General features: G+C 38.6%; 1 protein-coding gene across 10 annotated transcripts in view; it reads right to left on the reverse strand.

Annotated features, from left to right (window-relative positions):
- Positions 1 to 27,720, reverse strand: part of PTPRM (protein tyrosine phosphatase receptor type M) — a 776,839-nt gene that overhangs the window by 440,932 nt on the left and 308,187 nt on the right. For all 10 annotated transcript variants that reach the window (XM_045065755.1, XM_045065757.1, XM_045065756.1 and 7 more), the window contains 2 exons: positions 22,260 to 22,338; positions 1,110 to 1,225 (listed from right to left, as the gene is read on the reverse strand). In XM_045065755.1, coding sequence (XP_044921690.1) covers positions 1,110 to 1,225; positions 22,260 to 22,338 — 195 coding nt within the window. The remainder of the gene's footprint in view (positions 1 to 1,109; positions 1,226 to 22,259; positions 22,339 to 27,720) is intronic.

Genomic DNA, 27,720 nt, shown 5'->3' on the forward strand with positions numbered 1-27,720 from the left:
CACATTAGGCCATCTTCCGTGTGCCCCAGAAGTCGAGGAATAAAAACAGCCTTTTATTTCAGTTGTGATGATGAAAAGGCAAGAGAAATTTCACAGTTTTAGAGTGTCACGCAACTGTGACACGTCACAGTCCTCATGACAGTGCAGAAGAGGAGGGACGATAAGAAGTGGAGAGGTGAGAGGCAGAGGACAGGTCAGCGTGTGGGAAGCTCAAGTCATGGGGGAATGGAAGTCATGGATGGAGCGGCTCAGTAGCAAACTAACTTAAATGTAGGATTAACCAAACTAAAACAAGACCTACAAGGAAAGAGGGATAGGTGGAAATCAACACTAGTCTCAGTAAAGAACGAGTGTCCTGCAGATCAATACATAAAAGGAAGAAACAAGAATGAAATCGGAGAATGCCATGGGAAGGGGAGGTGAGACACAGAGCCTACAGCAGCGGGAGGCCTTCCAGGTGGAGAGGAGAGGTCTGAATCCCACTCATTCTTTCAGAATTCTGGCAACCATGGCTATGTCCATGACACTATTTGCCATGCAAAATACATATGGAATTTGAAAGATCATGGACTCTGAGAAACAAACTGAGGGTTCTGGAGGGAAGGGGGATGGGGGGTTGGGTGAGCCTGCTGGTAGGTATTAAGGAGCGCACATATTGCATGGAGCACTGGGCGTGGTGCATAAACAATGAATTTTGGAACACACACACACACACACACATTAAATTAAAAAAAAGAAGACACACAAATTATGATTACACTAAAAATGTCCACTTAAATAGTCAAAAGATGTGTTGTTAATTTCTAATCCTGCTCTAAAAGTATTTTGACAACCATATCTTCAAAGCAACACGGCTCAGCAGAAGCAATGGAAAAAACAGAAATTTAAAGGGAAAAACAAAAGGTCTGTGAAGAACAGTAGACATTATTTAGAACCTTTAGGAATCTCACAACTTATCAATAAAGAAGGAAGGAACAGAGACAAGTCACATCTTCAGTCGTCCATCAACAACCCAATCCTGACCCGGTTCCCTGGACCCCTCCCTAGGGGTCGTGCCCTTCTGCCTCTCGACCCTCCCTGAACAGGTCGGTGATGGTGAGTTACTGTACCTGCAACCACAGCCTGTCACCCGCCACAGTCCGGCCGATGGCACTGCACTGGAAGGTGGCAAACTGGCCTGCGTTGACTTCCACATTCTGAATCCGCAGGAAGTGGGGAGTTCTGGCTACATGAAGAAAGAGAGTGAAAGATTAAATTGGAGCTCTGTCACCTACATTTGTCTTGTTTGAATCTATCTGCAATTTGGGACCCTTCCGTTTTATTTACCTTTAAAGGAAATGTGGCTTTTGATTATAAGAATGCTTTCAAGATCTCATCCTGATTGTAAAAGGGATCATGGAAGGCTTTGGTGTACTCTGTGAAAGATCAGAAAAGCCAAGCATTCTGGGATAGACCCAAGAAGAAAGAAGATATTTTATTGTTCCTGCTGTGCAAATTATCATAGCTCAGCAGTCTTCTTGTAATAACAGATCTGTATTAATAAAGATTACACTGAACCCTAATTGATGTTTTGAACAAAAACATATTAGATATTTATACGAGCAACATGAAAAGAACAGTAAGAAGTTAAATGATGTTGTCAAGGAAACTTTCTAAGCCAAGTACAAAGCTGTGCGTAATATATATTTTAATACAACTAATTGGTATGCAGCATTACTTATGTAATTTTACCCAACTACAAAAAATACTATCCTTATAGACAGACTCTGGGGAATTATGTTGGGACTGCCATAGCGTGGCAGTTTCTGCTGATTCTTACTCCTAATTTAAGAAGAAAGAATGATTCTAAATGCTAAACAACATTAAGTCTCATAACGGACATTGTCCATGGGGGACAACCCTCTGACTAAAGGATAATTCTATTTGATCGGAGAAGCACAGACCAAATTTCCGCAACAGACAACACAGGTGTGTGAAGGAACTGGAATGACAGGTCAGGAGTTAAATTTTATGATAGGCTCCATTATTGGGGAAAGTCTCTTATCACAGCAATGACAGGGTAAAAGCAAGGTGCTAGGAGGAAGGTGGTTAGGGAGTAGAAAAGGAAGGAACAGGATGCTGGTACTTTCTGAAGGGATGGATAAATCTTCTGGACAATAACTTGAATAAATTTCTCATGCTTTGCCAGCTTGTCCTCACCATCAGTATGTCTTTAGGCCATGTCAAGGCACCTTCAAAGAATGGTACCCCACTACTGAGTACCCAAACGTGATAAACCAGCACTAATATTAACCTGTGCAGAACACAATTAGGAATGGAAGTGGGTTACTACCAAAAACAAAGAGAAATGTATTTTAATATCAGTAACACACAGTAAAAGCCCATTAGTAACTTGGAGGCCACTAGTAATTCAAAAAATGTATTCATGATGTTTAGCAAGCCAAATGTCCTAAATAACTTCTACAAAAGTAGTATAACTATGGGTCATTGTTGCTAATACTAACATATTAATTTAAAGCTCTATGACCTATTTTTTACTAATTTATCTTTGGCCAAGAATAACATGATGTTGTGGTTTTTAAAAACCTCTGTAAAAAGTCCCTAAATCAAATTTCTCTTCTAGTCTCTGTTCCCAAAAAAGCTGAAAGATGTTTTGCTTTTAGAAAATGGCAAAAGGTGACATGTTTTGAGCACTTTTCCATCTTTGCATTCACAAATGCTCTGTGAGTAGGTATTGTTTTCCACTTTGCAAGTTGGGGAACTTGTAGGTTCTTGCCTAGTAAGTGTCAGAACCAGAGTGTGAACACTTCTAAAACCAGGCACACTGAGTTGAGTTCATATTATTTGAAATTAATAATAATAATTATTTGAAATTAATAATACATTAAAAATAACAAAAGCATGTTATTTAAAATTAATCGATGAATTCATATTATTTAAATTGAATTTGTATTACTCAATTGAACTGATTTTATATTCTTTGAATTTGTATTACTCAATTGAACTGATTTTATATTCTTTAAAACCGTTTACTCACAACTGCAACTTCTGTAGAATTCTACTCTCCTAACCTCAACTTTGACACAAATGAACAAACTTTTGCTACACAAAAAGTCCTAACGATTACTATTCTAGATTTACCTATATTAGGGGTTCCCAATATTAAAAGAAATCATTAAGAATTTGAGATTTGACTGAATCGACAGGACTACATTAGAAGCAAAAAAGCTGTTTCCTTGCTCAAAGGGGATGACGAACCATGAGAGACTGTGGACTCTGAGAAACAAGATGAAGGTTTTGGAGGGGAGGGAGTGGGGGGATGGGTGAGCCTGGTGGTGGGTACTAAGGAGGGCACGAACTGCATGGAATACTGGGTGTGGTGCATAAACAATGAACCTTGGAACACAGAAAAAAAAAATAAAATAAAATGAAGACGTTAAAAAAAAAGGAAATAAAAGCAAATGGAATATTCTTTTTCAAATCCACACACTACATCCATTATAGCACACCTGTCATCAATTGGAAACTTTTTCGACTTTTTCCCTTTTAAAATAATTCTAAGCACATTACCCCTAGCCACATGGACATCAAACTATACTATGCACAGAGCATTCATGAAAGGAAAAAAGATGATGGAAGGTAAGTTCTCTGTTCATCTGTGTGTTTGTACAGCAGTAGATTTTAGCTACTTCACAGGAATTCAGAGGGAGCTGATCAGAGCGGTCTGTGCTCTACAGGCCACACACACATACAGACAGACACACACACACACACACACTCCCTTGCACTGCTAGCTCCTTAGGGAGCTGCTAGGTACATTTCCTGTCAATCTTCCTGAGGCACTGGGGGTCCCCTTTCAAGGGGTCCCCCAGCCACACAGCCTCTGCCCATCTACAGAAACCGCTCTCCTCAGATTACCAGCAAGCCCCTAGCCAGCCCAACAGCCTTCTTTCCTCCTCCTCCTGTGTCCGAAGGGGAAATGTTTTCTACCACACTGATCTGTTTCCAAAACTTCCCCACAAAAACTTTCAAAGTTCTACTTTTGAAGTCATTTTCCTGAAGCTTTTTTCCTTTGTTCGTTCTTCCTTGTTCTCCTCCCCAAAAGTAGATTTGTCTCGGAATTAGGACTCAGCTCACTTTCCCTTGGGCGCACCTGGTAGGTGCAACGTGAGATTCTTAGGGACAAGGAATCTGTTACCTTGTCACCACACAACACTCCCGTTGGCCACAAAGAGAGTCCTCCACCATCAGGAACCCTGGAGCCGCTCCAGTCACCTGTGTGCCCCGATCAGGGCAGACAAGCCCTTCTAGAGCCAGACCTGACTTCATGCCACACCCCAGGCAGAGGGCATCCAGACCACAGAAAACCGCAGCCACTATAATCCCTGCTGGTGAGCTGTGGGCTAGAGCCCGAGCCACTGCTGGGGTCACACCAGGAGGAAAGCTTATAATCCAGGTGCGCTCAGAGGCTGATAGAAACTACAGGGAACTATTGTCCTAAGAAGCACAGTAAAAAACAAAAAACAAAACAAAACAAAAACCATTCAGGCCAGTGAAGGAAAACCAGGTCCCAGGGGAAAAGGCAGGGGCCACGGAGATTGATAACTGACTTCAGATTTTGTGAAGTGAACTCAGTATGCAGGAACTATAGAGAGGCATGTTTCCCTAAGGGTGAAGAAGAGTTTTCCAACAGAGACTGCCAGAACATGGTAGGAGCAGGCTGGCGAGGGAGCCATGCGTAGACACAGAATCCACATCTGGCTGGGCAGAGAGGTGGGTAGAGCGGGAGTGCCTTTTGCGACTAGCATGCTATGGGCTGGTGCTGCTCTCAGTGGCTCAAAGGGCCGTTGGCACCTCTTCCCCCACTGCCGTGGTAGTGGTCCACCTGTGGTAATGGAGTCCTTCCTTCCTTTCTCCACAGGTGTTTTGGGTATGGAGGCTGCCTCATCTGCTCCCTCTTTGGAGACACCTCTTGTATCCATGGGTAAACTGTAAGAAGGCTTCTGGTTTGAGTCACATGTAAAATGAGTATGCTCTCCAAAGCTGGCTGAGAATCCCAGGCTTCTTTGTTTAGAAGGGGCCTCTTGGACTGGAAGCTCTTCTGTCAGGTTTTGATTTTGGCCTCTCTCTTCACCCTCTTTGGTCCTGCTCCTCCCTTGAGAACCTGCCAGTCAGCTGGCATGTGCCTTTCCAAGTCCTTGATGCCCACGTGCTCCACCAGTACAGGACTATGTCTGCTTCCTTTCTTGTCTGCGTGACTTTGCAAAGGATCATTTAGAACCTCAGTAGATCCTTTGAGAAAATCTCCCAAGCTGGCTCCCACCTATATTACAGTAAGCATCACCTCCACTTCCATACTCCTGTGGGTTGTTAAAGACCGAGTATCCTCTTCGTTCAATTGGCAGGACATCTCACTACTGCTGCCCTCTCCTGTCCATCTCATGCTTCCTCTCTCTGATTACCTCTCACTGAAGGCCACCATAGTAAGCTGGGTCCCTAAGACAGGGTTGAGTGTGTAGCCATCTTTTATGATCACTTCCGGTACAGGGATATTGCACCTGAGGTGCTACTCTGCCATTTCAGCCCACTGGGGGTAAGCCCAGGGTCAGTTCTGGGCCTGTCCTAAAAGTTTGGGGAGGATTTTGAGCATTACTCCTGGTATTTATGTACATAGTTAAGCTATCAAAAATTAAAAATCAAAAAAGTTTCCCCTAAAAACCCATTGCAAAATCTCCATGTGCTACTCATCTATGTCTTAAGACTTGGCTTCTTGTCCTGCACCCCACCTATGACTCCTTTTCCTCCCTCCTTTGTCTCCTCCCCATTCCCCAAGGCCCCCAAGGACTTTCTCAAAATCTTTCTCACTTCTTTCATGCACTACAAGTGAGTTCTCTTAAATTTCTCAATCAGAAGTTCTAATCAGAGTGTGTGGGGACAACACAGCTTAGTGTCTGTGCCTCTCCTCCCATAGATGCCAAAATGCAAGAAAGATTCTCTTTCCTATGGTAACATTTCCTTTCCTCATAAAATCACTAGAGATTTTCAGCCCTTCAAAGGTTTCTACACTTTCTGAGTGGCACAAGGGGAAAGCCAAAATACATTTAGTTTGAACATCAAGAGTAAGCTTCCCATGGGCTAAAATAATTTATAGAAAATAAATTTCAAATCTTGAAATTTTTAATTTCATTCCTTATCTAGCATGGCAGAGACTTATTTTGGAAGAGCAAGGATGGGGATATCCATAGAGTCCTCTTTTTCTTTTTTAAAAATAATATAGCATGTTTCCAAGCTGCCCGAGAAATAAGATAACTCATTTCCCCCCAGATCTGAACAGCATCTGAAAACAGCTTACCCAGACCAACTTCATTTACATATTCTTCCTATTAATATGGTTAATATATTTAAAAATGTCCAATTGATTGGAAATCAATTTAATTCTTTTTCCTAGGGTTTGTGATTTAAATAACTTTTACAAAATATTTTTAATAATAGACATTAAAAATAGGGAACTATTCAATTTTTAATCATACAAAAATTTATCTCTAAGAAATAATTTTTGAAATATGATATAATTTTATACAGCTTTATTTTTTTAAATATTTTCTTTATTTATTTGACAGAGACCACAAGTAGACAGAGAGGCAGGCAGAGAGAGAGGGGGAAGCAGGCTCCCTGCCGAGCAGAGAGTGTGATGCAGGGCTCGATCCCAGGACCCTATCCTGAGGAGCCAAAGGCAGAGGCTTTAACCCACTGAGCCACCCAGGTGCCCCTATACACAGTCTAAAAAAAAATTGAACAAAAACTGTAACTTGTTCAGACAAATAGCATGTTGACCTAAAGCCTGGACAAGGTGAGGAAGGCTGGGAAACTGAAGTTTGATTCATCCAGGAATGCTCGCAGAGATTACTTATTGTAGTAGACAAGGAGACAGATGAAAAGACAAATAAGAACAGCTGAAAATGGAGTAAGAATGGGGAGGTGGTGGAATGAAGGAAAAAAGAAATTCAGTTGAAACCAAAAAGGGAAGCTTTTGCACCTGGTAGAATCCTTTCTCATGGGAGCATATTATAGGCTTCTATTATTCATGGGCTGCTCTGAATTCTCTGGTGGGAGCTTCTGGCTTTGCCTTGCACTATCAGAACAACCCCTTGCCATTAAGAAAACTGAACACCCTCTAACATGGTCTATTGGTATCTTTCTCCCTTTTTGTGGTAACCATGCACTTAAAAATTTTTTAAAAATATTGTCAGCATTTTCCCATCTTAAATATTTATCTAAAACTATTTGAAAATCTGCCTGATATATCAGTGGTTCTCAACTAGGGCAATGGCCGCCCCCCCACCCCCCTGCAGGTAACATCTCACGATATCTAGAAACATTTTGGTTGTCACAACAGGGGTGGAGAAGGTAGGGGGCCTACTAGTATCTAGTGAAGAGACACCATGGATGGTGTTAAACAACCCGCAGTGCACAAGACAGTCCTCACCAAAAAGAATCAACTGACCCAAAATGTCAGTAGGGTCGAGATTGAGAAGTCCTGATATCCATGATAAAGACATACAAAAGTTTCCTGGACCACCCTCTCCTCTTGAACATTTGGAGTTCTGATATATAATGCTAAGATAAAAGATTCCATAATTAAATCATCGTATAGACTTTCTGCTTTTTCCTTAGGATAAATTTTCAGAAACTGAATTTAATAAGACAAAATAAATGCATTTTTAAAAGACTTTTGACAGAAATTGCCAGACTACTTTGCTTAAAGCATGTAACAATTTCCATCTCTACTAGCAGGGTAAGAGAGCTCTTTTCATTACACCCTCAAAAATACCAAGTATTAATTTCTGTAGCCTGTCTTGAGAAACTCATGAAATACATGTACTCTTCTCTATCAGCTAACTTAATAATAATAAATAATGTGACTATCAGAATTGTCACTAGTTCTGCCACTGGGTTGTTCATTCACTGGGAAGTCCACCGCAGGGAGGCTGCTTTCCTAAGGGCTCTGTTTCAAGCAATGGCTAACTGAACCAAAAAGAAAGACGCAGAAAAAAACTCATTGATCAAGACAATCTGCTAATACTTACTGCCTCCGGGGGGGGGGGGGGAGTTGTTAGGATATGACTTACATTTTTAATTTGGAGGCCAAAGATATAATTATGCGAAAGTCTGTCTTTTTTGCCCCTATTCTTAAAGATCTATTGGACAGGATGAAAGTTATTACTTTTCCTTTAGAATTGTTTTGATCTTTAATACAGCTTTCTGAAAGACTGCCGGTGCATATTACTCATACCGTAAGGTTAAAGGTCTAAGGAATTTATACCTCTGTTCAAATTGTATTTTGGGAGAGCCCTTCCCTGGGATGGTCTGTCTTTGGTTTGGGAAACAGCATTGCTTAGTTGAGAAAAAGACTGCCAGAAAAAAATAACCTGGCTAAGATAATAAAAGCCACAGCCTAAGTGGAAACCAGATGAACACATATGAACCTATTAAGCACAAGTATTGTTATAAGCAACTTACCCTTTTCAGATGAAAGATAATTAATTGACCTAAATGGAAGACAGTAACTCTTCCACGAGGCTCAACACAACAAAGGGACTGTGGAATTCTCTTTTCCATATCAGTTTCTTCCAAGAACGTGGAAGTCAAAATTTCTAATATTGCCATTTGTGTTTTTTCAACCAACGTTAAAGGCCTATATAATCTTTCCAAAGTTTTAAGATGCCTGGATTCTCCATGTCCACTGATGTGAATTCTAGAACGGTTTTCCAACTGGAAGGCTGACACTATTTTAAGATTTGGATTTCTGCCATGTGTGTTCAAGCATTCAAGCATCAATATTTCAGCCCCTGATGACTTCTGAACAGAAGCAAAAGTTCTTCAATCCAAGCTTTAGTGGAGATACGTGTGTGTGACATATATATTTAATCTGTAAAACAGGGTTTGCTTTTTTTTTTTTTTTTAAATAAAGTTACCTATTACATAGGGTTGGGAAAAAGATTACACAAGATGATGCCAGAAAGGTATTCTGTGTGTCTGGTACCCTCAAAAATGTTCATTACTATTTAAAATAACTAATCTACCACTGGAAACTGGAAAAGATCCCAAGAAATAAGAATCTCTAGCCAGAAAAGTTTTGATCCCATGCTGAGCTGTATGCTCTGATCCTTGCCAAACTGTCTTAATTGTAACACCAGGTATAGTACAGTTACAGCAGAAAATTTCAATCTATCCCATATTCAAAAAGAAAAATTCTCTCTCTTTCTCTCTCTCCAAATTTATAGACCCATTCGTCTCCTAGATACCCTTTCAAAATGCTATGCCAGCTTTCTTCTCAAGTCTGCAGGAGTTCTAAAAACTAAATATCTCCCATGAATATCAAACAGGATTTTTATTACAATTCTCCTATGTTCTCATCTCTGCCATATTCTGTTGCTTTTTATTAAGAAAATAGTTGTTAAAAGAATAGAGGTCTGTAGGTATTAATTGATCTCAAATCAACCTTTGATCCCAAAGCCAGAAACTACTGATCAAGATGCAGATCTTTTTGCAGATGTTTCCTATTATTGATCCTTCAAAGCCTGCACCTAAACGCCAACAACGAAATCGAAGACCGGTAATTTGTGAGATCAAAGTGCAGACTGAAGAGGGACAAAGGAGGACCGGGTCCTGACCCTTTTTTGTTTTCATTTGCATTTTAATGCAATGGCAGAGACTGAAAGGGACTGGAGGCATTCCCAAACTGCTAGGACAAGCAGCCAACTCTCTTATTTGTGTAGCATGTCTTCACAAACAAGGAAACCCAACTTCTGCCGAAAGAACAGCCTGGCCCTGCCCACACTGAGGCACAGTACATTCTGCAAACATTTTCCTTTTTAAATTTTCAGGTGGACATTGTTAAATCACCCCACGTAAATAATCTATCATTTTAGCTACTTCATCCGCGGCTTAGTCTAGTGGGCCCATCAGGATGGAGTGCCTAAATAATAAAACAGCTCACATTTATTGAGCTCTTAGAATGTGCCAAGCACTGTTCTAAGTTCTTGATGTACATTAACTCATTTAATCCCTACATTTATCCCACTGAGGGAAGCATCATTATTATTATCCTCATTATATGAATGTGTTTATAGGGCCAAAGAGGCCTAGTAATGCTTGTGATAGGAGCAGGAAGCTTTGCTCTTAACAGGTTACAGGACCAAACTATTTTTGTTTTGCTTAAAAGTTAAAAATGGGTCTTAATGAAATAATTTTTCAAGTGGCAAAACAGATTCAACATTCTTATCAGAGAAAAATAAGTTAGGTACTACATATAAATAACTTTCATAAATCACTCATATCTTGAAGAAGAATGATTGATATTTTAGAGGAGAAAAACCCAAGTCAGGTTCTTATGTGTTTAAAATGAAATGTCAGGGGCACCTGGGTGGCTCAGTAAGTTAGCCCTCTGCCTTCAGCTCAGGTCATGATCCCAGGGTCTTGGGATCAAGTCCCATATCAGGCTCTCTGCTCAGAGGGGAGCCTGCTTCCCCCTCTCTTTCTGCCTGCCTCTCTGCCTACTTGTGATATCTCTCTCTGTCAAATAAATTTAAAAAATATTAAAAATAAATAAATAAATAAATGAAATGTCAGTTCTGAGTCCTATGCGCTTCTCAGTCAAAGCATGTGATCACTCATCATTACTCAACAGAACGTAATTCAGAAAACAGTTCTAATTTTTTGCCACTATTATCCCTATTTTAATCACACTACTTAATGTCTTCATTAAAAAATCTAAATTGAGAAGTAGGCAAACAATATTTGGGTATGCAAATGAATCAATGAGTGAAAAATAATTTTGTTGTATAAAATAAGAATAATTTGAACCTAGGATGCTATATTATAAAGTCTGAATTTCTTTACTGTTTAAAAAAAACCTCCTTATTTCACACTCCAAAATAGTAAAACACCATAATATTGGATTTTATATTGACTTTATGCAATAAATGGCATGTGTGGGGTTTTTTTTTTTTTTCCAGTCTTTTTCAAAAAGTAACCTACTAAATAAAAGAAGATACCTGAAAATGATATATCCAATAAGGGGTTAATATTCAAAACATGTAAGGAACTCCTACAACTCAACACCAAAAAAAAAAAAAAAAACAAAACCAAAGACAAAAACAAAAACTAATAATCTGATTAAAAATAGGCAGAGGAGATGAATAGACATTTTTTCCACAGATGACACATAGATGGATGACAAACACACAAAAAGATGTTCAATATCAATGATCATGAGGAAAACATGAACTAAAACCATGATGTGAGAAACCATCTCACAACCATCATAATGACTAGTATCAACAAGACAAGAAACAACAGGGGTTGGCATGGATGTGGAGGAAAGGGAACTTCTGTGCACTATTGTTGGGAATGGTGGAGCCACTATGGGAAGTGGTATGGAGTTTCCGCAAAAATTAAAACTTGAAATACCATATAATGTAGTAGTTTCACTGCTGGGTATTTACCTAAAAAAAACAATTACATACATTTGAAAAGATATTGGGACCCCTATGTTTACTGCCCCATTATTTACAATAGCCAAGATAGGGAAGCAACCTAAATGTCCATTGATATGTGAATGGATAAAGAAAATGTTATACACACACACACACACACACACACACACACATATATACATATATCCATAATGGACTACTACTCAGCCATAAAAATGAAATATTGCCATCTGTGACAACATGCATAAATATACAGAGTATTATACTAAGTCAAATAAGACAAGCAAAACAAAAAAGACAAATATCATGTGATTTCACATATATGTGAAATCAAAACACAAACAAATAAAATAAGACTTATAAATACAAAAGACAAACTGGTGGTTGCCAAAGGGGAGTGGAAGGATGGGTAGAAATAGATTAAGAGGTACAAACTTCCAGTTATAAAATAAACAAGCCAAAGGGATATAAAATACAGCATATAGAACATAGTCAATAGTATCTTAATTATTTTTATGGCTACAGATGGTAACTCTGCTTATTGTGAGCACTGCATAATGCACAGAATTATCAAATCACATGTCACACACTTGAAACTAATACAGTATTATACATTAAGTATACCTCAATAAAAAAAAAATGCCAAAGGGAGTTCTTTGAATGGAAGTAAAGCAATGTTAATTAATAACATAAAAACAAAAAAATTTTATGATTACTCGTTGGTAATCATAAATTTATAGTCATAGTTAGAATTTGCAATATGGTAATAGTGGTGCCTAATTCATTTACAACTCTAAAAGTTATTTTAAAAAGAACATAGTAAAAATAACTATAAATAGAATGACCTGTTGTTAGTTACACAATATAAAAAACACATAAATTACAGCAAAAGAACCTATTTGGTAATAACCTAAAGTGTGAGGAAGAGAAGTAAAAGTTCAAAGCTTCCAAATGCTATCAAAGTTAAGTCGTTATCAGTTTAAAATCAGGCACTATAAGTTTACTTCATGTAAGCTTTATGGGAATTATATAGAAAAATGTTGTGGTAATTTCATGAAAGAAAAAGACAAAGAAGTCAAAGCATATTGAAACCGAAAACATCAAAACACACAAAAAAAGTCACCAGAATCAGAAACAAGGAAAAAAAGATCTACAAAGCAACTAGAAAGAAATAAACAAAATGGAAACAGTGAGTCCTTTCCTGTCAATAGTTACCTTAAATAGAAATGGATTAAAAGACACAGAATGTCTGAATGGATAAAAAGCAAAACCAAGATCCAACAATGTGCTGCCTACAAGAGAAGCACTTTCGCCTTAAAGACACACATAGGATGAGAGTGAAGGGATTGGAAAAAGACATTTCAAGCAAATGATAAGCCAAAAAAAAAAAAAAAAGAAGAAGAAAGAAAGAAAGAAAGAAAAGTTCATGTCTATACTTAGACAAAATAGACCTTAAAAATGATACAAAGAGAAAAAGTCATTATGTAATGACAGAGGGGCCTAATACAACAAGGAGATATAACAACTGATGTAACAAGAATATATATGCACACAATGGTAAAGCACCAACATACAAAAGCAAAAATTTCTAGAAATAAAAGGATAAATAAACAGTAACACAACAGTTGGGGATTTTAATATCCCACTCTCAAAAATGGACAGAGCATATGGAGGGAGAATCATTATGGAAACAGCAGACCTGAACAACAGTATAGACCAAATGGACCTAACAAACATAAAAAAAATTCTATCCAACAACAGCTGAGTAATACATTCTTCTTAAGCACACATGGAATATTTTCTAGGATGGACCATATGTTAGGCCACAAAACAAGTCTTAGCAAATTTAAGAAGATTGAAATAGTACCAAGAATCTTTTCTGACTACCACAGTGTGAAACTGGAAATCAATAAGAGAAAACTGGAAAATTCATGAATACATGAAAATTAAACTATTCTCTCCTAAAAAAAAAAAAAAAAAAGAATCAAAGAATGCATTAAAGAGAAGAAAATATTCCTTCAGATAAACAAAAATGGAAACACAAAACACAAAAAGAACTTGTAGGATGCGGCAAAAACAGTTCTAAGAGAGGACTTCATAACACTATATGTCTACTGAAGAAGCAAAAAAGATCCTAAATATACAACCTAACTCTACATCTTAAAGAAGTAGAAAAGAAAAACAAATTGAGCCCAAAGTTAGCGGAAGAAAGGAAACGACAAAGATTAGAGTAGAAAAAAAAAACAAAAACAAAGAACAGAAAACGTTAGAAAAGATTAGCTAAACTAAGAGCTGGTTCTTTCTTTCTTTTTCTTTTTTTTTTTTTTTAAAGGTTTTATTTATTTATTTGACAGAGAGAGATCATAAGTAGGCAGAGAGAGAGGGGGAAGCAGCCTCCTTGCTAAGCAGAGAGCCCGATATGGGGCTCAATCCCAGGACCCTGAGATCATGACCTGAGCCGAAGGCAGAGGCTTTAACCCACTGAGCCACCCAGGCACCCCAGAGTTGGTTCTTTCAAAAGATTAACAAAACTGACAAATCCACAGGTAGACTAACCAAATTAAAAAGAGAGAATAGGAGACATTACAACTGATAGCACAGAAATTCAAAGGGTCATAGGAGGCTGCTAAGAACAACTTTAGGCAAAAAAAAAACAAAAAAAAAACAAAAACTAGAAGAAATGGAAAAATTCGTGGAAACATACAGCTTACCAAGACTAATTTAGATAGAAATAGAAAATCTGAATAGGCCAATTATGAGTAAGGAGATGAATCAGTAACCAAAAGTCTCTCAACAAAGAAAAACCCAACACTAGATGGCTTCACCACTGAATTTTAGCAAACATTTAAAGAAGAATTAACACTGATCCTTCTCAGACTTCTACAAAATTAAAGAGGAAGAAATTGTCCCAAACTCATTCTTTGAGTCCAGCATTATCCTATACTAAAATTAGAAAACTAAAAACAAAACAAAATGAAATAAAACAAAACAATTACAAACATCCCTCAAGAATGCAAAATTTCTCAATTAAGTATTATATATTTATTTATATAAATTTATTTAAATTTATATATATTTATTTATATTTATATTATTATACAAAATGATATATATTCTCAATAAAATATTAACAAACCACTTCAGCAGCACATTAAGAGGATCATACAGCTTGATCAAGTGGAATTTATTCCTGGGAGGCAAGGATGGTTTAAACATAGGCAAATCAATCAATATGAATATATCACATTAAGACACATATGAGCATCTCAATAGATACAGAAAAGGCATTGGACAGAATTCATTATCCATTCAGGATACCTATTCTGAAAAAATTACACATAGAAGATCCATATCTCAGCACAATAAAGGTCACATAGAGAAGCCCACAAATAATAGCACAGTGAATGGTGAAATACTGAAAGCTTTTTTTCTAAGATTAGAACAAGACATGATTGCCATTTTCAGCACTCCTATTCAACATAGTTTAAGAAGTCTTAGCTAGGGCAATCACACAAGAAAAAGAAATAAAAATTATCAGAATTAGAAAGAAAGAAAACTATCTCTACTTACAGATAACATAACTTTATATAGAAAAAAAAACTAAAGACTCAACCATTAATGTGTTACATCAATGAGTTCAGTAAAGTCTCAGAATACAAAATTAACATATAAAATTGAGTAGTGTTTTTATACACAGACAATGAATTTTCTGAAAAAGAGTGAAAGCAATCAATCTCATTTACAACAGCTTCAAAACAATACAATACTTGGGATCAAATTTAGCTAAGGAGATGAAAGATCTCTACACTGAAAACTGCAAGATATTGATGAAAAAAGATTTTAGAGGACACAAAGACAAACATATAGGAAGATGTGGTCCATATAAACAGTGGAATATTACATAGCCATCAGAAAGTATGAATACCAACTTTTTGCCTCAACATGGACGGGACTGGAGGAGGTTATGCTGAGTGAAATAGGTCAAACAGAGAAAGTCAATTATCATATGGTTTCACTTATTTGTGGAACATAAAAAATAGCACAGAGGACATTAGGAGAAGGAAGGTAAAAATGAAGAGGGGGAAATTGGAGAGGGAGACAAACCATGAGAGACTATGGACACCAGGAAACAAACAGGTGTTTTAGAGGGAAGGGGGTTGGGTGATGGGTGATGGATATTAAAGAGGGCATCCATCACATGGAGCACTCCGTGTTGTATGCAAACAATGAATCACGGAACACTACATCAAAAACCAATGGTGTACTGTATGGTGACTAACATTACATAATAATAATAATAATAATAAGAAGAAGAAGAAGAAGAAGAAGAAGATACAAATAAATGGCAAGGTAGTCCACTTTCATGGTTTGAACGAATATTTTTAATATTTTATTATTTTTTGAAGACTTTCTATTTATTCATTTGAGTGAGAGAGTGAGTGAGAGCATGAGCAGGGGGAGGGTCAGAGGAATAGGGAGAAGCTCAATCCTGGGACCCTGGGATCATAACCTCAGCTGAAGGCAGATGCTTAACTGACCAGGCACCTCAAGAATTAATATTTTTAAAATGTAATACTACCAAAAGCCATCTATAGATTCAATGCAATTCTTACTGAGATTCCAAAAGCACTTTTTTTTTTAAACAAAAGTAGAAAAGACACTCCTAAAACTTATATGGAACCTCAGGAAGACCCTGAATATCCAGAAAAATCCTGAGAAAGAAAAGCAAAGCAGGAGACATCACACTTCCTGATTTCAAGCTACAGTATAAATCTATAGTCATCAAAATGGCATGGTACTGGCATAAAAATGGACAAACAGATGAATGGAACAGAACAGAGAGCCCAGAAATATACCCCCGCACACAGAGTCAACTAATTTTTAAAATGGAAGTCAAGAATACTCAACTCAAAAGAAGACAGTCTTCTCAATAATGGAACTGGGATAAGTGGATATTCCCATATGTAAGGATGAAATTTGACCCATATCTTACCCCATACACAGAAATTAGCTTGAAATGGATTAAAGCCTTAAATATGAGACATAAAACCATAAAACTCCCAAAAGGAAACTAAGGAATACAGCTCCTTGGCATGGGTCTTAGTAATAGCCTTTTGGATTTGACACCTAAAGCACAAGGGAAGAATAAAAAATAAACAAGTGGCACTACATCAAACTAAAAACTTCTGCACAGCAAAATAAGCTATCAACAAAGTGAAATGACAACATTAGAGAATGGGAAAAATATATGTAAACCATATATATGATGAGTATTTATATCCAAAATATACAAAAAGCTCATACAACTTAATAGCAAAAAAAAAAAAAAAAGAAATAACCTAATTAAAAAATGGACAAAGGACCTGAATAGACATTTCTCCAAAATAGATACATAAAAGATCCATAGGTACAGGAAAACAAAAGATGCTCAATATCACTAGTCCTTAGAGAAATGCAAATTAAAACCACAAAAAGATATTGCCTCCTACCTGTTATAATGACCATCATCAAAAGCGTAAGAAGTAACAAATACCAGTATAGATGTGGAGAAAAGGTAACCCTTATGTGTTGCTGATGAGAATGTAAATTGGTGTAGCCATTATGGAAAACAGTATGGAGGATCCTCAAAAACATTAAAAATAGAACTACCATATGACCCAGCAATTTTGCTTCTATCAGTTTAACCAAACATACTAAAAACACTAACTGGAACAGATATCCGCACCCCCATGTTCATAGCAGCATTATTTACAAGAGCCAAGACATGGAAACAACTTAAATTTCTATCAGTTGATGAGTGGAAAAAGAAGTTGGATAAAGAAGTATGTTACATACAATGGAATATTATTCAGTCATTAAAAAAACAAGGAAATTCTATCATTTGTGACAACAATGGCCTCAAGGGCATTACCAAATGAAATAAATCAGACAGAGAAAGACAAATACTGTATGATTTCATTTACATATGGAAACTAAAATGAATCAAACAGGAAAACAAACTCATGCGATCAGACTTGTAGTCACTAGAAGGGAAAGGTTACAAGGAGAGGAGGGGGAGGAAGGTGGTCAAAAGGAACAATCTTCAAGTTACAAATAAATACTAGGAATGTAACATACAAACATGATGACTATAGCTATCCTCGCTGTGTAATATATACCAATGTTGTTAAGAGAGTAAATCCTAAATCCTATGGGTTCTCATCACAAGGAGAACATGTGTTTTCCTTTTCTTTCTTTTTATTGTATCTATAATGAAAAGACAGTTGCTAGCTGAACCTACTGTGGTAATCATTTCATAATATATGTATATTAAAACAAATGTGCTGATGCCTGAAATTTTTACAGTGAGGTATGTCATGATCCCAGGGTCCTGGGATCGAGCCCCACGTCGGGCTCTCTGCTCAGTGGGGAGCCTGCTTCCTCCTCTCTCTCTCTGCCTGCCTCTCTGCCTACTTGTGATCTCTGCCTGTCAAATAAATAAATAAAATCTTAAAAAAAGAAAGAAAGAAATGGAGAAAAATCTAAAGTCATTTCTTTCAAAAGGTATATAAGTGGCCAATAAACAGACAAAAAGATGCTTGACATAATTTACCATTAGGGAATCAAAATCACAAAGAAGTGCCACTCTGAAGTCACTGAGGTAGGAAAAAAAAAAAAGACAAATGACAAATATTAGCAAGAGTCCACTGCCCCTGAGAATGTAAAATGGTGAAACCAATTTAATAAACAATGTCACTCTTACCTCAAATGCTAAACACAGAGTTGTTCTGCAACCCATCAATCCTCCTCCTAAGTACGTATCCAAAAGAATTGAAAACAAATGTCTACACAAAAGCCCGTAATAGAAACGTTCATCACAGTGTCATTCCCAATAGCCTCAAATTAGAAACGACCCAAACATCCATCAGTTGATGAACATGTAAAGAACATGCGGCATACCAAACCTAGGACTGTTTCTCAAGCTTTGAGAAAGAATGAAGTACTGAAACCCTCTAGAACATGGATGAACCATGAGATGCTGTGCTCAGGGAAAGAAAACAGAAAAGACCATGGATTCCACTTAAATGCACTATGAGAAAGCAAGCCAATCTATAGAGACAGAAAGTAGACTAGTAATTGCCTACGACAGAGGCCAAGGGAATGGAGAATTGACCTAACAGTGGGGGCAGGGTTTCTTTCTGGGGTGATGAAAATATTTTAAAGTGGCTTGCGGTGATGGTTACAGAACTCTGTGACTATACTAAAAACACTGAATTGTTCACTTTAGGTGGGTGGGTAAGCTGTATGATATGTGAATTATATATCAATAAACCTGTTAAAACGCTGCATGGTTTATAAGATATAAAAATATATGCCAGCCTTACAAGGTAATAGCAGAAATACCCATATATGCATAGCTTATAACCTACTTAAAAATAGGAGACAACATTATGAAGCTGATAAAAATGCTTCTTCAGGTTCTCTTACTATACTAGCATTATTGAACAAAATTCAAGATATATTTTTAGTGCGCATACCAAATACAAAAATTATCTGTGTTCATTAGAAGTGAACTTAAGCCATCGAGCTGCTGATTCTGCACAGCCAATATCCACATTTCATGCTGATCCTGCATTTTATTGTCACTACATTAAAATCAATTTTATGAGCAACTGTATACTCTTAACAGAACAAGTACTTTTAAAAAAATGTTGAAATGCCTACTCATAAACATCTATGAATCCAAACAGGAGCCTTTAGAGTGAAGTAAATAAAGTTCACCAGTTTTGCATCTTTTCGGAAAGCACAGTTTTAGCTCTGAAACACTAATGCTCCCTTATGATTTAAATCTAATGACCATCACGATTTCAAAATAATTGATTATTATTTAGAAATCTTTCTGGGAAATCCCCTAAAATATTACCTGCAAAGCTTTACATTTTAAGACCAAACTATTGCCTTCTTTAAAATCTTTATTTGCATCTTTTCCCCATAAACTTAGAGATTCAGGGAAAAATAACTACAGAAGGGCCATCATCAAAACCATTTAAAGCTTACAGTTCAAAGTGCTGGTATATCATACATCACCCTGGTACAGAGCCTGTTTTGCAATTCTGTGTCTCTTAACAGCAAAGCCAATTAGGTATTAGCACCGGTATTCTCCAAAGGAGAGAACATAAACACCATTTCTACGGCTACAAGCAGCTGAGTTGGGAAGGAATGAACACAACTGCAGAACACACATTTCGAGAGGCTCAGACAGAAGGACAAGCATTAAATTAAGTCTGCATCTTTCTGAAGACAACGACTCAGATCCTGTGGAATGGGAGGACCCACACATCCGGAGTTCTTTTGTTGGCAGATGGCCAGATGGAGAACAAACCCAGGCTGGAGAACAAGACGGACCCCTGCCAATGTGGCCTCATCCATTCCTCTGCAACAGGGCAGGAGAAACATCCACCTTGGGGTGAAGGATGCTCTGAGTAACGGGGAGCACTCAGCACATAGTAGGCATGCAATTTCCTCTATTCTCTTTAACCTCTTGGTAAGAGGTGAATCCAAGGAGGGATCACTTAAGCACATTAGAAGATCCCCGGCATTTTTCCAAGCCCAAGCCTATTACTCTGAGAATTTGGCCAAGTTCCAGCTCAGGTAATTATATTCTGCTTCCTAAATTTGCCCTGCTGTTCCAATTAGGTACAGCATAGTTCGTTTTCCTGCCTTTTCAAAAAAAAAAAGAGGGATAAATTCTCACAGTGTGTTACAGAAGTAACACATGCCTCAGTTAGGAAAAAGACGATTGCAGTGTTGAACTCGGGTGTTGTGGCGAGCTCTGAGCACCAGATAAGGATCCCCGAGAGGGCCAAATCCCTCTGGATGAGATCAGAGGACTGTGCCATGATACCTTCCTCAGATAATGACCACAAAGGGCTCTCCGTAACTACAACATGGAATGAGCTCATGATCCCTTCAACCCAGGCAATAAAAGCAGAGACAGTCCTGCAAATGTTTGTATCTTTAATACCATTGTAGGTATAACTGCTTTCTCAGGAACTGGGGTAGGGACCATCAGTGGAAATCGGGAACGTAAGAACCAGCCAGTCTCTCTTTAATCCCAGGAACCCTAAAAATAAAGCAGCTGTCATCTCTCACCCGGCCAAAGATTTAAAGTCTGACAATATCAATTTTGGGCAAGGATATAGGGAAAATAAAGCTCCCATGCACCACTGGTGGGAATATAAACTGGTTCAGACACTTTTCATAGCAATTTGGCAGCATCTTGTAAAACTAAAAGTGTTTCTACCCTACATCCCAGCCATCCTGCTTCTAAGAATACACCCTGCTGAGATTCTTGTACACTGCACCCCACAGCATGCACATCGGGCTGTCCACTGCAGCCATGTTTGTCCTAAAGCACAACTGGGAGAAAAATATTCGTGGAAGAATAGAAAAATATAGTATATTCTTATGATAGAATATCATGGATTGACCTAAAAAACATAATGCTAAGCGGAGGAAAAAAAAAAAAACAGAGTAATTTGTACAGTTGGATACTAATCATTAGAATTTATAAAAGGCAAACCATACTTTCTTTTTATGAGCCACACAGTGATTAAGGGGAAAAAGCACAGTTATACACATGCACACACGCATGCACACACATGCCTACATAGACATTTACAGCATTTTGGTGGCTCAGCTCTCAAAGCACTATTCTGGGGTTAGGAAATGCCCCTTTGTATTTTTTTGGTAAAAGTCTTGGCCTGGCTCCCAGAAGAGAAGGCGAAAAAGCCACCGTGCACTTTCCTAGATGACCCTGATTGCTAGCAAGGGAAGGAGCACATGATCCAGCTTGGCAACCCTGATAATCCCACTCGGGGTCTTGAGCCTAAGGCTGAGGAGGCACACGTACAGGGGTGGTGACAAAAGTTCTGGCAGATGGCAAAGGTCAGGTGGCTAGAGAGCAGGTTTCAGCACCCCTACCCCCATGGATGGCTCCTCTGGCATAGCAGTCACCGTGGTTCTGGCTAGAGTCTCCCTTTTGGTTCCCACCCATTATTAGAGCCTAGATCACCAGTGTTCCCCATGATTCTATTTGCCACCAATCCACTTTCTGTACAAAGTTTTCCGCTTGAAGCTCCCCAGTGGCAGCTCCAGGAGATGCAGGGGAGAAATGGGACAGGCTTACATGCAATATTTTATTTTGATTTAATGGCAATGGTTCAGATACAAATAGGACAGCCTGTTAAGAGCTATTCATAATGAACAGCCAAAAGAAAAGTGAATGTTTATCACCCCTTGGAATTATTGAGGTATTAATTTTTAAAAGATGAAGATCGGGCCATTTCTGGGGTCCCTAAGTGGTTCAGGTACATATCTTGTATTTGACGCATCCCAGTCCTGTTTGGGGTCCTATTCTTTGAAAGTATGCCAGTAATACACTGAATTTAGGAGCAAAATGCATAAATTCTCAAGGTTTAACCTGTGCTTTTGTTTAAAAGGGAAATCCACAGATCATTGCAAGACTGTTTGATTATACAAAAGCAGGCCATTAGTTCCCATTCCTAATCTTCATTTTAGAGACGCTCAATTACATACAATGAATGACACACAAAATAGATGTTTTTGGACTTCTGGGCTAACAAAGCAATACCTAAAGAATTGCTGGGGCACTCTTCCAGCAGGATAACTTCTCCCCAGGTTTCAGTGTATTTTCTTAATCTGTAACATAGATATCTCCCCAGTGGTGGACCCAACTGTGTAAGAGTTGAGGCAACTTACTGCATGGATGTCCTAACACCTTCACTTCATCAATAGCGAGGTAGCCTTGATGTCCAGAAGTTATCACTTCAAAAATCACCTGGAAAATGAAGAAAGATTTCCATCATTCACTCACTTTGTCAGTTTTACCCAGTGTGTCCTACATATAAGATGTATAGTCTGTTCATTCATTCATTCATGTTTCCAACAAGAGTGCCTAATATCTGCCAGTCAATGCTCCTGGTTCTACAATGACAAAGATAGAAAAGATCCCAATCCAGTTTTCAGAGAGGTTAATGGGAAGGGGTAGGTCAGACAGTATCCTAGCTTAAGATTCACCTTATAAGGAGGTGTGATACCAGACCTGATATTTGGAAGACAGAGGCTTAAAGTCACTTACCAGAGATGATATGGAGATTTAAATAGCTTTAAGACAATAAATTTTCTGGTCAACTCCTTTGAGGGGATTCTATGACATGCTGAACCATGTGGCCTTGGGTTTTATACAACTAAAATGAACAAACTAAGTAAGGGCTATGAAAGAAAAGTAAAAGCTACTAGAATAACATATACCAAAAGGACCAACAGTGAGGAGTTTGCATTTCTCCTAACAGCTGATTATGAATGAGGAAAGAGAGTAAGACTTCCTCGGCATGTGCAAAGACCCTGAGGTGAATGTGGCCATGGCCATGAAGAGGAGGAGTACTGGGACCTCTAGCTATAAACATCAGCTGTGACCAGGCTACAGAGGCTCCTCTCGTAGGACAGAGATTCTAAGGAAGACACAATATCAGTAATATAAAGATGCTATGGCTGCTGAAACTCCAATGGCAATGATATGAATTAAGAGGAGAATGATGTAAAAATCTCTTTACGGTGGTAAAATCAAGAGGTTTTTAACAAGTGCCCAATCACGGGAAAAGTAAGGCAGGAAAAGAAGGGCAACGTGTTCTGAAGTTCTCAAAGTGAATGATGTTTTTGAGATCATAAAGCCACTTCAGAGAAATTGAGGTCAAAGGAGAAAAATAGAAGCAGTTAGAAGTTATCAGTGTTCTCAACATGATTGTCTAAAGTTGTCTCTTATTGGGCTATTATTAAAAAGGCCCACATGACATTATTTTAATCTCCATTTATGTATACCTGCATCACCAAGGAGACAGTGGCTCATGTGACATAAACTTGCTAAGTCTTAAAACAACACAGCAACCGCACTCTCGGACAAATGAAATGTTTTATGCCTATAAAAACCTATACACTGTGGAAAGAACTAAGATGCCCTTCAACGGATGAATGGATAAGGAAAATGTGGTCCACATACACTATGGAGTATTATGCCTCCATCAGAAAGAATGAATACCCAACTTTTGTAGCAACATAGACGGGACTGGAAGAGATGATACTGAGTGAAATAAGTCAAGCAGAGAGAGTCAATTATCATATGGTTTCACTTATTTGTGGAGCATAACAAATAGCATGGAGGACATGGGGAGATAGAGAGGAGAAGGGAGTTGGGGGAAATTGGAAGGGGAGGTGAATCATGAGAGACTATGGACTCTGAAAAACAATCTGAGGGGTTTGAAGTGGTGGTGGGGGGTGGGAGGTTGGGTTACCAGGTGGTGGGTATTAGAGAGGGCACGGATTGCATGGAGCACTGGGTGTGGTGCAAAAATAATGAATACTGTTATGCTGAAAATAAATAAATTAATTTAAAAAAATAATAAATAAATAAAAATTAAAAAAAAAAAAAACCCTATACACCAATGAGAAGCTTTACTCTTGGTAGCCAAAACATGGAAACAGCTCAGATGGCATTCCATGGTAAGTGATAAAAAAGACTGTGGTGGTTCCATAGCATGGAATGTCACTCAACATTACCAAGGCAGTAACTACTGATGATAGGATGATCTCTAGAGAATTATGTGGAGTGAAAAGGCCAATCACAGGGATTACATACTATAGGATTCACAGAGGCTGATCACAGAGATTACATACTATGGGATTTATGTAGGATTGTGTAAAGCCAACATTTTTGAAGGGAGGGCAGATTAGTGGCTGCCAGGGCTTAGGGATGGAGAGGAAGAAGGCTCGGGAAGGTGGTTACAGGACAACACTAGTGAATAATCCTTGTGACATTGGAACCTTTAAGGTTTTCACTGTAGTGGTGGATACACAAACCTACTCAGGTAATAAAACGGTGTAGCTCATAGCAGATTTATTTGCAATAGCTAAAACACAGAAGTCACTTGGTGTGGACACCAATGAACACTTGGGTGAATGGATAAGCAAAGTGGGGTAAATACGTACAATGGAATATTACTCAGTTTTAAAAAAGGAAGGAAATTCCAACACACGCTATGACGTGGAGAAACCCGGAGGACATTACGATGGGTGAAATAAGTCTGCCACAGAAGGGCAAATACTGTATGACCCCCCACTACGAGTTTCCTGGAACAATCAAATCCAGAGAGACAGAAAGTAGAATGATAGTAGCCAGGGGCTGAGGAGAGGGGGAATGGGAAGTTACTGTTTTAGCGATTATAGTTTCAGTTGCCCAAGATGAAAAGAGTCCTGAAGATGGATGCTGGTGAGGTTGCACAATATTAAGAATTTCATACCAGTCACCAGTGGTATTTCATATCATGGAACTGTATACTTGAACAAACTCGACTCAGATGATATATTTTATGTTATTTGTATTTTACTACAGTAAAAAAAAAAAAAAGCAAAAAAAAATGTATAGAACTGGGGGCGTCTGCGTGGCTCATTCGGTTAAGCATCTGCCTTAGGCTTGGGTCATGGTCCCGGGGTCCTGGGATTGAGTCCTGCATCAGGCTCCCTGCCTGGCAGGGAGCCTGCTTCACACTCTGCCTGCTGCTCCCCCTGCTTGTGCTCTCTATCTCTCTTTCTCTCTGACAAATAAATAAATAAATAAATAATCTTTTAAAAAATGTATAGAACTAGATAAACACACACGTGTGAACAAGTAAAAGTAAAACAGAAAATCTGAAATAGCTCTGTAGACTTCAACCATGTCAGTATCTTGGTTGTGATATTATACTTTTGGTTTGCAAACTATTACCATTAGAGGAAACTTGGTACTATGTACTGGGTAGTATGTACCATGTATTATTTCTTACTGCTACAAAAATTTCAACTTAAAAACGTAACTATAAATTATGGTTTATTAAGTGCATAACATGGTACATACACTAGACAGATATCACCCCATTATCTTATTTATCACTTTGTGCAAAAATTCTTCAAGGCTTAATATTTCAAGAACAAAGAGATTCAAATACAAAATAATTGTTAAAAACCCAGTCTTTCGGGCGCCTGGGTGGCTCAGTGGGTTAAGCCGCTGCCTTCGGCTCAGGTCATGATCTCAGGGTCCTGGGATCGAGTCCCGCATCGGGCTCTCTGCTCAGCAGGGAGCCTGCTTCCTCCTCTCTCTCTCTCTGCCTGCCTCTCTGTCTACTTGTGATCTCTCTCTGTCAAATAAATAAATAAAATCTTTAAAAAAAAAAAAAACCCAGTCTTTCTGGATGGTTTCACTACCTCGCATTGCCTGAACAAACCCTTCAGCCCTAGGACTGCATTATTTATGTGTGTGCAGTGGATGTAAAAATGGAGAAAGCAATCAGCAGAGCCCAAAATGGAAAATCTCAGGGGGGTCCCTGGATAAGAAGTCATCCCAGAAACACCTGCTAGACTAGCTGACCCCGTGCCACAATTCCACCACACTGAAACACAAAACACACAGGGGAGAAGAGAGAACCAACATAGAACAGAAATGAAAAACCAAACCAAAACAAAAAACAGTAAAAACAAAAACAATACTATGTTCTATTCATAAGTATGTGTGTGTGTGTGTGTGTAAAATGTATGTATATATATGTGTGTGTGTGTGTGTATATATGTTATTTTTTTCCACTGATGACACAGAGAAGCAAGCCTAATATTACCATGTGATATTATCATATACCATGAGATATACCATGAGATATTATTTATCTCTCTACTGAAGTCTAGAAGAGGACAGCTGAGAGAACAAAAAGCAGATGAGACCCAAGAGCAAGTAGGGGAAAAAGCCCTCCAGACACCCCCAAAGGTGGGGCCCTGGGTACCAGTCCTATCCTGCCTGGCCGGAGACAGCAACAGCAGGCAGGACAGGACCCAGGCAGCTACTCTGGTCATAATGGTCTTTCTATAGACCAATGTCCATGTCCACTACCTACCCAAGAACTCCGTTGCCCTGGTCATGAATAGGGTATTTTGAAAGCCCAAACCAGGCATGTTCGTCCTCCTTCCTTCCTCCCAGCTGACCCCCATCACCTTTCTTCCCTCCCTCCTACACATTCATTCAAGTCTCCACAGGGTGCCCTCTTTCTTCCAGGCACTGTGATAAGCATCATGAACAGACCAGAGGCAAAACTGTCCTTCTCACAATGAACTATATTTTTACGTTATCAACTACAACGGCTGAAGTTTCTTATAAAAATGGAATAATCCGTATTTTTGAAGAGATATGCTAACTCTAGAATATAACGTACATATAAAAACGTTCATGTGGATCTATTTCTGAAGTTGCCATGTGTAAATTTAAAGCACAATATTTCATTTAAACCAATATAGGACCCTGGGCCTATGAAAGAAGGGGAGAGAAAGAAGGGCGGGGAAGACAGGTGAGACCTCCATAAGTCACTCTAAAGCCTCTGAACCTGTTTTTTTCCATCTATCACATTCACAGAACTTATGACCCTCAAAGTTTCACACTCAAAGATTCTGAGTCTTAGTACCCAACTATTTATAGGATATTTGCTCTAAGCTATGAGAGGGAGCTAAACAAATATTAGACAATTTTATAAGGAATGCAGTTAGGAACACAATGAATGAACAGAACAAGACAATGGCCAAATAACAGGTGGGAACAATAAAGGGCTCATAGGACTGTAACCTTTCTCCACCATAGGACTGTCACCTCCTCGCCCAGCCAACCAGGACAACTCCGACACAGCCAACACAAACTGCAACCCAATTCTCAGCCTGCTCATTAAACTCACGGCTGCCCCTAAAAGGACTTACAGGTGTCTCAGCCAGACAACAGTGCAGAGAGACACAGCAGCAGGCCCATGCACTCCAGATTCCCAGCAAGACGACTTGCCAGTGAGGTCACAACAAAAGAATCAAACACAGGTTTATTTCTGAAACTTTATCTGCTCCCCTCAGTCTTCCAACTGGGCTACAAAGAAGCATTTGATTGCAAATATACCCAGGAAACACTGGACTGCTCCATTCAGTTCATTAGCAATTTTGGAAAGTTGGGGCACTGGGGTGGCTCAGTGGATTAAAGCCTCTGCTGGCTCAGGTCATGATCCCAGGGTCCTGGGATCGAGCCCCGCATCCGGCTCTCTGCGCAGTGGAGAGCCTGCTTCCTCCTCTCTCTCTCTGCCTGCCTCTCAGCCTACTTGTGATCTCTGTCTGT

The sequence above is a fragment of the Mustela putorius genome, unplaced genomic scaffold (assembly GCF_011764305.1).
Source record: "Mustela putorius furo isolate JIRA1106 unplaced genomic scaffold, ASM1176430v1.1 tig00003858_pilon_pilon_pilon, whole genome shotgun sequence".
NCBI classification, from domain to species: Eukaryota; Metazoa; Chordata; class Mammalia; order Carnivora; family Mustelidae; genus Mustela; species Mustela putorius.